This window comes from Rana temporaria, chromosome 1 (genome assembly GCF_905171775.1).
Source record: "Rana temporaria chromosome 1, aRanTem1.1, whole genome shotgun sequence".
In the NCBI taxonomy this organism is placed as follows: Eukaryota; Metazoa; Chordata; class Amphibia; order Anura; family Ranidae; genus Rana; species Rana temporaria.
The window spans coordinates 321567182-321579602 of record NC_053489.1 but is presented as its reverse complement, the minus strand read 5'-3'; the positions used below and the strand labels follow the sequence as shown (position 1 = coordinate 321579602).

Sequence of the window (12421 nt, the reverse complement as noted above, 5' to 3'; positions counted from 1 at the left end):
AAAACGCCCGACGCTCCAGACGCTGGAGGGGCGAATTTCCATTGCTGTCTATGAGATGGTTCACATCTCACGCCGAAACGCCGTACGCCTGCCGCCTGAAAACAAGTCCCAGACCCTTTTTTCAGGCGGCATTGGCGTTCGGCCATAGACGGCAATGGAAATGATTTGTGTAAAAAAAAAAAAGTTACACAAATTGCGGCAAAATACGCCGCATACGCGGCGTTACTTGTCGCCTAGGTGTGAATGCAGCCTTAAACAGATGATAATGCCTAAGCATAATTTTGCAACTTTTACATGTGTTAGTAAAACTGTACATCATCACAACTACTTTGCTCATCCAGGCGAAGTATACCTTGTGTTTTGTTTTTTTTTTTCATGAAAAATTGTGCTTTCATTTGGTGGTAAATGGTAATGGATATATACTATTTATACTGGCCCAAAATAGTAAAAAAAAAATTTTATTTCTTATTTATATTTTTTGATACTACTGTAACTAACACCCAAAATAAATTCTCCTGATCCCAATGACACCACAATACACTATATTGTCCGAAGTATTGGGACACCTGCCTTTACATGCCCATTAACTTTAATGGTATCCTAGTCTTGGACCGTAGGGTTTAATATTGAGTTGGCCCACCCTTTGTAGCTATACCAGTTCAACTCTTCTGGAAAGGCTGTCCAGAAGGTTTAGGAGTGTGTCTTTGGGAATGTTTAACCATTCTTCCAAAAGCACATTTGTGAGGTCAGACACCGATGTGGAGGAGGAGCCCTGGCTTGAAGTCTCCACTCTAATTCATCCCAAAGGTGTTCTATCAGGTTGATGTCAGGTCTCTGTGCAGGCCAGTCAAGTTCATCCACCCCAAACTCTCTCATCCATGTCTTTATATACCTTGCTTTGTGCCCTTTTCCAAATCATTTGGTGGAGGGGGAATTATGATGTGGGGTTATTTATCAGGGGTTGGCTTGGCCCCTTAGTCCCAGTCAAGGGAACTCTTAAGGCATCAGCATACCAAGACATTTTGGACAATTTTATGCTCCCAACTTTGTAGGAACAGTTTGGGGATGGCCCCTTCCTGTTCCATCATGACTGCACACCAGTGCAGATTACCATTCTGTCAGTACAAAAGGCATGGGTCCTGTGTTTCTGTAAAGCAGAAACACAGATCCATGCCTTCCATTAGTAAAAGCGACTCCCCCCACTACACTAAAACATTAGCTGGGCATACAGTTAAACCTTTGATCACCCCTGATGTTAACCACTTTCCTGCCAGTGTCATTAGCACAGTGCATATTTTTAGCACTGATCACGATAATGATGTCACTGGTCCCCAAAAAAGTGTCAGTTAGAAGTCTGATTAGTCCGCCGCAATATCGCAGTCCTGCTATAAGTCGCTGATCGAAGCCATTACTAGTAAAAAAAAAAACAATAAAAATATCCCCTAGTTTGTAGACGCTATAACTTTGCGCAAACCAATGAATATGCGCTTATTGGGATTTTTTTAACAAAAATATGTAGAATACAAATTGGCCTAAATTGATGAAGAAGTTTGGTTACCGTATTTATCGGTAATCAGGGCAAAATCGTGGGTGCGCGATATACGCCGATACCCGCTTTCCCGCCACGAGTTTGAATACTGCGCTCGCATATACCGAGCGCAGTGCACTCGTGAATCTTCGGGCAGTCTCGGCGCCTCTCGCACTGACGTCCTGTACGTACAGGACGTCAGCGCGACAGTTGCCGAGCCTGCCCGAAGCTTCACGAGTGTACTGCGCTCGGTATATGCCGGCGCGGTATTCAAACTCGTGGCGGGAAGGACGCCGCAGAAGGACGCCAGACCCGCCGAAGAGGACGCCGGACCCGCCGAAGAGGACACCGAACCCGCCGAAGAGGACACCGGACCCGCCGCAGAAGGACACCGGACCCGCCGAAGAGCACACCCGAAGCCGCAGAAGGACGCCGGACCCGACGAGGCCGCCGATGGACGCCGCGCAAGACACCAAAACTGTAAGTACAAAAAAACAAAAAAACTTTTTTCCACAGGAATTCGGGCCACTTTGGGGGTGCGCGGTATACGCGGGAGCGCGTTATACCGCGATAAATACGGTATTTATTGGATGTGTTATAGAGCAGAAAGTAATATATATATATATATATATATATATATATATATATATATATATATATATATATATATATATATTTTTTTTTTTTTTTTTAATTGTCAGATGTTCTTTGTTTAGTTTATTGTGCAAAACTAAAAAAAAAACAGAATTGATCAAATACCACAAAAAGAAAGCTCTATTTGATTGTGAGCATGCATGGATTTTTAACCGATGGTTAGCTGACAGCAGATAAGCCTCTAGCTGCTCTGATTTTCAACACAGTGCCTAAAAATAGAGAACAACTTTGCATGTGCAGAGCAGGGTGAGACAGTATATTACTGAAATTTAAACAGTATAGACACCTATTTTTAATGTTTTACATAGCTACTGTATACCTGCAAAAGGAGCCAGCATGAAGTGATCTATTATGCTATACAGTAGGGTGAGTGTTATCCTAGGACAGGATCACCAGGTAAAAATAAAGGTAAATTGCCTAGGAAAAAAAAAAAAGAAACAAATAAGGCCACCACATCTAGGTACTGGTACTGATCTCTGTTTTTGAGTTTAGTTACACTTTAAGTTGCCCAGATACAAAGATATTTAGACTACTTTTGCACATTTTTTGTAATGTAGTGAATACCATATTCAACGACGGCAAATGAATAACTTAAAGGGGTTTTCCACCCATTTTTTAAGTTTATTAAAAGTCAGCAGCTACAAAAAGTGTAGCTGCTGGCTTTTAATAAACTGTCACACTTACCTGCTCCACGGCTCCAGCGACGCGCCGGCCGGGGCTCCGCTCCTCGTCCCCCCTTCATTTCTAGTGTGGGCACCCAGCAGTGACAGCTTTCGGCTTCACGGCCGGGCACCCACTGCGCATGCGCGAGCGGCACTGCGCATGCGCGCGCGGCGCCGTCCGATTGGACAGGCGCTCGCCTACAGGGAGGGGCTGTGAAAAGGCGATTAAGCTAATCGCCTTTCCAGCCCCTCGGCGGAGGGAGGAAGTGGGACAGGAAGTCCCCTTCTCCTGAAGCCCCCACCCCCCCCCCCCCCCAAAAAATTACATGCCAAATGTGGCATGTAAGGGGGCGAGGAGTGGGTTAAGAGGAAGTTCCATTTTCAGGTGGAACTCCTCTTTAACAGCCAGTAAGTTTTGATTGTTTTCCCCTATGTGTCTACTGCAAACTTAAAGGGTTTGTTCAGTTTTACTGACTTTTGCCACAAACCTCCCATTACTGTGACCTCAGAATAGTAACATGCAGTGTTACTTCCATCTGGTGATATTTTATGCAATGTGTTTCACCAACAACAACCAGATTTCACCTTTACTGACTTTTGTGGCAAACCTTTCTATGTATTACAGTGCTCCTTTTTGTAAAATAATGCTTACTTTTTCAGCTGCTTATTCCATTGTCCTTCTCCATTCTGCCATCTGCAACAATGCGTTTAAGGCTCTAAAAAAAATGTACCTTTGAGTGTAATAATAAGTGCCTGTATATATTTAGTTATATATTTATTACAGGTACTTATATAGTGCCATCAGTTTGCACAGCACATTTATATACTGTATATATCGTACATTCACATAAGTCCCTGCCTTCAAGGAGCTTACACTATAAGGTCCCTTATTCATACATACACATATTAGACAGCCTTCATAGAGCCTGGAGTTGCAACCGTTACCTGCTGATCGTGAGTGCAATGCTTTACAGGGGCCTAAAAAAAAAAATGCCCTTTTAATTTTTTTACCTGCAAAAAAATTGCATTTTAAGATGAACTTATCCTTTTAATTATTCTCTGGGTCTGTGTAATGTTTGTTTTCCCTTCAAATATAAATATATTTTTTATTAGTCACAGGTATTCTGTAAGATCCTTACTTCCTACACTGAGGCTAGAGGAAATCTGCCTCCATATAAATTAAGTGATTTTGATTGCACAATCCTACTTACATTGCAGTTTAAAGCCGCAAGAAAAAAAGAATTGGGGATTGGTTGGTGTGGGTCACATTTAAATAATAGAATAAACCATAAACTTCTCATATTAGACATAAAACTAGTAAAACATTTACACTGCAACAGTTTAAAACAAGTATTGCCAGACTGTATAATGGGGCAAATTATTATTAAGACTGCATCCTTAGATTCTAACTGGAAGCATGTTTTTTCTGCCTTTGGCTCAAACTGAAGCTCAATATGTACGGGTTTGTTATTGTTTGTAATTGTATCCCTTTTTTCCGTGTGTGTGTGTGTGTAGTAATGCTTTATGAAGTGATTGTATATTTAAACCCTCTTGTACTGGAAGGCAGGCAGCATGTTATACTTTGAGGACCTCACAGATAGATTAAACTGACTTCCAGAACTGTATAGTTAATTTTTCCTTATCCTCAATTTAGAATATGACTGTTGAAATGGCAAAACAGTCTACAACAATTAAAGCCATGAAAAATGAAGTCCTGGAAAAGGAAGAACGGATACGGGAACTACAGGAAAGGTAGTGTTTCATTTATTTTTCTAGTTACTGTGCAATCATCCATTGTGTTTGTCGCCACCTTGTGGCTACCATTGATTTCTCAATTTTTTTTTTTTTTTTTTTATGTTCTCACAGAATGTCATGCCTACATATTTTTGGGTCAGGGGAGGCGGAGAGTTGGAGGTGCTAATTCTCTACATTTGTTTTTCGTTTCTCTGTTTTAAGTTTAATATCACAGATGGATTTTCTGCTTTCACAAGAAAGCTGGGAAGTGCAGCTGAAGGTCACAAATTGTGTGAACTCATAAATGATTTGATGGAGTAACCAAAGTTAGATTGAGACCCCAGAGTGGACTTAATCACCCTTGATTTAAATTCAAATCGGAGCGAAGTGCAGAGGAATCTTTCAGATACTGTAATTCTTTGCCTGGGGGCTGAGAGACATGTCAAGGTTTAGCTGCTTAAACTGGATTAAGCACCAAAGCTTATATGTATAACAAGTGCAAAAGGACAGTTTTGTTTGTTTAGACTTGAATTGATTGGAGTCTTTTTTAAAAAGAAGAATTCAAGAGCACTGTAATAGTTTACAAATTATAGCTTTCACCTTTTTTTTTTATTTCTTCCTGTTACGGGACTTAAATGCTAATTGCTTTTACAGCCATCCTGCAAGAAATTTCTATTTTGTTTTATATATGGTTTCATGATTTCCATTATCCTAATTATATATTACTAAATTCATTTTCTTGTCCTGGTTTATGAATATGGCCAAGTTAATTCTGGGTGAGGTCATCCGAAGAAATGCCCAAAAATGTTGAATATAAAGCTCATCTTTCTTTTAATTTAATAGTTTGTTATTGCTTTACTCACATTTCATTTCTGCATGACTGACGAAGAAGTAAAGTGATTTTCTTCAGCACGGCAGTGTGTGTTTTTTTTTTTTTTATACCTTTTCGGACAGTGTTTATTGTGCGATAATCATTGAATAGCTTGACTTCTTTTATCAGAATAGGTTTACTTATTTTGTGTCAGTTACCATGCTTGGAAACGCAGACATGACATTCTCAATGTTTTTTTAAATGATGTAGTTTGGCTTAGCAATTAAGATTTATGTGAGCGTATAAGACTGGCAATGACTCTATAGATGTCAAATAGTGTTTATGTGCTTATATAGCTGTTAGTTCTGCTTTAGGAAGCATTCCAGTCACAGGTATCTGTAGGCTTACATGCTGCATAAGTGCCCACAGTTGTTGCTTTCTATAGAAATATCTCTTATATATAATAAATATCGCAACTTATAGGGCTTATAGGACCTGCTACCGACGGCTTGGTGCCAGATACCACAGTATACCTTTTTAGAGGTCTAGTGGTGTCCATGGCTCAACTGACTAAGCTGTTTTGGTGGTGAAAGAGGGACCTACTCAATATTAGGTGGGCTGTCATAAAGTTATGGCTGATCAATGTATATATATATATATATATATATATATATATATATATATATATATATATATATATATATATAATAAATATCTAAATATTCATGTTTTTTATATTATGTTTTTTGTTGATTTTATTTAAATTTTTTTGGATTATCATATTTGATTTCTAATTTATTGTTCTATTGCTTTTCTATGATTTTATAAGACATGTGTTAATGAAAATTTTAGTATAATAAATTTTTTCCTAGCTCTGCTCCAAAATATGACTTGATAAACAGTCAAGAATAGACCTAGATAATGCATACACATTCCATAAAGATGATTACACTTCCTAGGATGTTGTATTAGTTGTGTTGCTTCCAAATATCAATCACTCATTCTGGTATTAATAAACTTAAATGTATCATTCTGATTAACAATTTGCATTAATGTGGAACAATAAAAAAAAAAAAAAATACATAATATCTTTAAATCATGTTTGTACATAAGAGACTGGATAGACCCTTGGCTCCTAACCTATATAAAAGCAAAAAATCTGTGCAAATTACTCTTGCAGCTTCTGCTATCATTATTAAAAAGCAGTGTGCAAACTGTAAGTACTATTTAAATCCTTATTAAAATAATAATGTTCTGCTTTATACCCAGCTTCTTTTAGACTACTTTCACACTGAAAGCGTCCGGCGTCGGCGGTAATGCGCCGCTAGTTTTAGCGGAGCTTAACTGTCCTTTTAGCAGTGCTTTTGCGTAGTTTTAGCAGCACTTTTTGGCTGCTAGTGGGGTGCTTTTAACCCCCGCTAGCGCCCAAAAAAGGTTTAAAGCGCCCATGTTGCGACGCTGTCGAAACAATTTGCAGATGCTTCGGCAGCATTGCCTATTCATTTTAGTGGGCAGGGGCATTTAAGGAGCGCTGTATACAACGTTCCCAAACCGCCCCAAAGATGCAGTTTGCAGGACTTTTTCTAACGTCTCGCAAGCACTTGGGCTTTCACACAGGGGAGGCATGAAAGGTGTTTTTCAGGTGCTTTAGAGGTGCTATTTCTAGCGCTAAAATGCCTCTGTGGGAAAGTAGCCTTAGTGCCATCTACCTGTCCTGCATTAAACCAATTTTTAAACGGAGCATATGATGGGCAAAGATGCATAAATACAGATCTAATTTAATGAAAGGAGCCTGTCCTATTCCTAGATTTATAGATCTAGACACTGGAAAATAAATGTAAATCAAGACTTTTCCTGTAACAGTCGTTCTTGGCTCATACCTCTTTTGGATTCAAGGCTCACTACTAGTTCTTTATTGCAATGTGGGGGCCTCGTTAACTAATCAAAAGGCTTTGGAGGTGGTAAAGGTGAGGCAAAGTTTGACTTTTATTGGACATGGTAAGATTTTATTATTCTAATATTGGTTACTAGCTGCAGCAGTAAAGACTGTGGAAAAGAAGAAGTGCCTCCTGCCAGCCCCTATGTCCTATATTAAAGTGTTACTAAACCCGCAACAGTATTATTATACAGGATTTATATAGCACCAACAGTTTGTGCCGCGCTTTACAACACAAGGGAAGACAGTAAAGTTACAATACAATTTAATACAATACAATATTAATAACAATTTTCTCATTAGAGCTTACAATCTAGTAAAATCAGTCTGTATATGCAGTAATACTTGTATGCTTCTTATACTCTGCATTGTGTGAAAAGGGTGCTTGATCCTGTTTTCTCTGATCATCCCCTCCTTCCACTGTCCCCTAATAGATTCTTGATAACAGAGTCTATGGAGTCAGGCTGCACATGCTCAGTTTGGTGTGTATTGTATTGTTTTTTTTTTTTCTTGTGAGGATGCATGTGATCAGCACTTTCTATGTGTGCTCACTTACAAACTGGGCTGTGTGCTTCTATTCAGACATAAAGCTCAGCTCCGCCCCACGCCCTGTTCTCTGCTCACAGGTTTGCAGTGACAGCAGCAGGAGCCAACAGTTCCTGCTGCTCCTAGCCAAGCCTGTGAGAGCAGGTAGAGGAGAGAAGAGCAGACGTGCATTGCACTGGATCCAGATCAGACTCTGGAGTATGTTTAGGGGGTGCAGGGGGGTGTACTACTATTACAAGTTTTTTAACCTTAATACAGAGAATGGATTCAGGTAAAAAACAAAAAACGCTTTAAAGTACATGTTAGGCCCAACAATTAATTTATCTTATTTGGACAACTTTGCACTATTAAAGTTACAGATGAAAGCATTGTGTTATATCTCTTTAAACAGTGCCAACATCTCCTCTTGATCCTGACAGAAATCTAGTAAGCAGATCACTTTCTGTGCTTTCTGCCTCTGCCCCCTATTATTCATTGTTCCTTGTTCTTCCTGTGTAAAATACAGAACACCTTGGGGGTTATTTAGGAAAGTCAAATCCACTTTGCACTACAAGTCCAAAGGAAGTGCAGTCGCTGTAGATCTGAGGGGGACATGATTGGATGATCAAATCAGCAGAGCTTCCCCTCATTTCAGATCTACCTATCAGATTTACAGCAATTTCAATATCCAAGTGCCCTTTCAGTGCAATTTCAAGTGCACTTGTAGTGAAAAGTGGATTTGCCTTTCGTAAATAACCCCCCTTGTCGCTATGTTATGGAGATGAGAAGAAGGATTAGAACTGGCAAATTACAAATTAAATATTTGTTTTTGGATTTGGATACACTTTAAATGTTCTGCAATTAATAATCCCACACTTTAGTTGATTTACTTAATTCCATGACAGCTAAACTTAATGGTGCCTCTTTAGGTGGAAGTCTCTTGCTCAGTCAATAAAAACTGCTGTAAATCCCAGAATGGTTATAATTATGATTGAAGGGAGAGTTGAATCATGTAGAAATGATGGTGACAGATTGTATGTGACAATTCCTGGTATGTTTTATATATTATTATTTTTTTTATTATCAAATTTTTTTTATTAGTTTTTCAACATTTCCATTTAACAATATATTACATTATATCACACCCTTGTACAATAAACATCCTTATCTGTATCCCATACCCCCCCCCCCCCCGGGGGAAATAAAGAGAGAAAAAAAAAAAGGGGAGAAAAATTATCCCCCCCCCCCACCCTCACGTATTCCCTGTGGCTCTCTCCCCCCCTCCAAACACCAAACAGAAAATAAAATAAATAAATAAAAAAAGTGATCCCTTAGATATGAGGCTTCTAAAAAGCCATTCTATAGCTTATCGCTCATTATTCCTTATTACCCCCTCCCCTAAAAACATTTTTACCAAGTGTTTGAAATCTGAGGCCTCTGTCAGGCCATAAAGCCACTAATGACTTAATCCCCCCCCCCCCCCCCCGCTTTTTTATCTCACCCTTTCTCCCTTCCCTATTCCACACACCAACCCCGAAAGAAAATAAGTAAATGTATATAATAACAAACAAAAAAAAAAGGACCCCTTATTATGTAGTATATCCCAATCCCACCCTCTGTGCCCACCCTCTCTTAAACCTGTGCAGGTGGGGGTTAGGCGCAGTGTCGCACGGGATTTCATATTGAGAGCTAAACATAAATAAATAAATAAATACGAAAAAAAAAAAAAAAAGACAAACAAGTTATTCTCCACCCCCCCCCCCCCCCCCCACAGGCTATCCTATTACCTTTTTCGTACAGCTCCTTAAATTATTCAATCTCTAGCAAGCATTTTTCCCATTCTGACCATATTACTCTAAACTTTTCATTTCATTTGAGACAGTAAGCATTTGGCCCTCCCAATCTTTACACATCTGGTTTCAAATATAGTAAGCGAATTAAGAGGCCTTATCCTGGTCTTCCATTTTTGAAAGAAGCACCCTAATTGATGATACCTCCACTCCACCATTGCGGCTGTTCCCAAGCTCTGTCTCAATTCAGGTAAGGGGGTCAGGGTTCCACATGGGGCAAATTTGCCGCATGTGGTATCCCTCCCCCAGGCCTTCATTGATCCTACTTCCTCGCCTGGGGGGAACCACGGGAATCCCTCTAGGGGAGCCAAGGGGGATATCCCAGGGGCATAATCTTCTGATTGATTTATTTTATCCCATATCCTTAGTGTATTATTAGTTAATGGTGACATCCATTTTGAGAGCCCTCTTTCTGTCTTCGGTATCCAAGGAGCTCCTGCTAGGTTCCTTCCTGCCATTGTTTGCTCTAATTTTACCCATGTTTTAGTTGATTGATCGTGATTCCAATTTAGTATACGTACTAGTGCCATTGCTCTATAATATGATATTACATCTGGCAGCCCCACTCCGCCCTCTGACTTTTCTCTACACAAAATTTTATAGGCTAATCTGGGGCGTTTATCGTTCCATACAAAGGATACAAAAGCCTTCCGTATGCCCTTAAAAAAACTCTGTGGGAGGTGAATTGGCACTGTATGTAAGACATAAATTATTTTAGGTAGTATGTTCATTTTTATTGCGTTCACCCTTCCAAACCACGTTAAAAACTGCCCCTTCCATTTCTGAAGATCCTCTCTTACCCCTTCCATTAAGTTACCATAATTCAGGTCGTATAAAAGTTTAGGGTCAGGCGTTATATGCGTCCCTAAGTACACTAGTGATTTTTTATTCCATATGAAGCGATATGCTTCTTGTAGAGTGTTTGCCATACTTAAAGATACATGGCTAGGAAATAATATAGACTTCTCAAAATTAATTTTAAAATTGGATAGGGTCCCAAACCTAGATACTTCTTCCATCAAGGCAGGTAATGAAGTCTGTGGTGTGGATAGATAGAACAACAGGTCATCGGCATATGCCGAGACCTTATGTTCATCCGGCCCAATACACGTTCCCTGTATTCCGTTATTTCTTCTTATTTTGCAGAGAAAGGGTTCCAATATCATTGCAAATAATAAGGGAGACAAGGGACACCCTTGTCTCGTACCATTGTATATTTGGAAATAGTCTGACAAAGTGCCATTCACCTTTACTCTTGCTCTCGGGGACACGTACAACGCCAGCACCCAACCCACATCACACGCTCTCCCACTTTCATCCACCTCAGAACCTCAGTCATAAACATCCAGCTAACCCTGTCGAAAGCTTTTTCGGCATCCATAGATAATATTATTCTGGGGGCTTTGTCCGGACCGTGTTGCATCCAATGGAGGACATTTAATGCTCTTATGGTGTTGTCTCTAGCTTCACGGCCCTTCATAAAGCCTGTTTGATCAGGGTGAACTAGCTTCACTAAATGATCCTGTAGTCTAAGTGCCACAATTTTTGATAATAACTTCGTATCAGAATTTAACAGAGAAATTGGTCTATAATTAGCACAATGTTGGGGATCTTTTCCTGGTTTTGGGAGGACTGTAATGTGTGCCAATAGTGCTTCTGGAGGAAGTGGATTCAGAATGTTAATCGAATTGAAGTAATCACATATTGGGGCACCCAGGTTTTCAGAATTTTTTTTATAATATAAATTCGTAAAGCCATCTGGCCCTGGGCTTTTTCCTATTGTCAAATTTGCTATTACTCCATGCACTTCTACTGTGATCGGCCTGTTTATATATTATAATAGGCTTTCAATAGAAAATAGTTTACTAATCTGTGTAAAATGCAGCAGTTTTAATGCTGTAAGTTTTGTGTCCCTAAGTTCATGTTCACTAGTAATTTCTGTTCTTTTTTTCCCGACTCTTTTTTTTTTTTTTTTTTTGTCATTTGTCTTCTCTGCATCAGAAAAGTAGCAATTTATGCTATAATTTTTTAAATAAATACTCTAATCACCTTTTAAGCTAAAGTGATATATAAGACAAACACTTTATTGTATATTTATTCAAAAACTGCTATGCATGCGTATAGTCACAGGCCCAGACTTAAACAACATGTATGCTACAGGCTATGGAAAAATCATACAGTGTATTTGCGAATCAGATTTGTAGATTTGAATCTGTTAATGAGATTGCTTAGTACACATGCATACTCAATGCTCACTTTGCCATGTTAAAAATAACAGTGTGTGTGTGTGTGTGTGTGTGTGTGTGTGTGTGTGTGTGTGTGTGTGTTTTTGGGTTTGTGTGTGTGTGTTTCATAGTAAATAATTGAAGTGCTTTTAAAACGTCTATTGATGAGGTCATGGCCAATTTTAAAAATTGCAGGGCATTTGAATTGTCCCATACTAGTGTCCATATTAAGAAGGGGCAACAATAAAAACTACTTGCATGCAGAATTTTGTGTAACCCCAAGACACCGGTTATTCATAAATAACCAACAAAACTGGCATAAAAATAACATCTCCAATGTCATATAGATATTCTATATAAAGACACATTTGCAGGAAGCTGTAGTAATTTAATGTCCTGATTATATGCTCTGGGCTAGATTCACGTAGAAGTGCGGCGGCGTAACGTATCGTAGATACGTTACACCGCCGCAAGTTTTCATCGCAAGTGCCTGATT

General features: G+C 39.2%; 1 protein-coding gene across 3 annotated transcripts in view; it reads left to right on the top strand.

Annotated features, from left to right (window-relative positions):
• Positions 1-12421, top strand: part of CNTLN (centlein) — a 424230-nt gene that overhangs the window by 344256 nt on the left and 67553 nt on the right. For all 3 annotated transcript variants that reach the window (XM_040360158.1, XM_040360150.1, XM_040360168.1), the window contains one exon: positions 4499-4596. In XM_040360158.1, coding sequence (XP_040216092.1) covers positions 4499-4596 — 98 coding nt within the window. The remainder of the gene's footprint in view (positions 1-4498; positions 4597-12421) is intronic.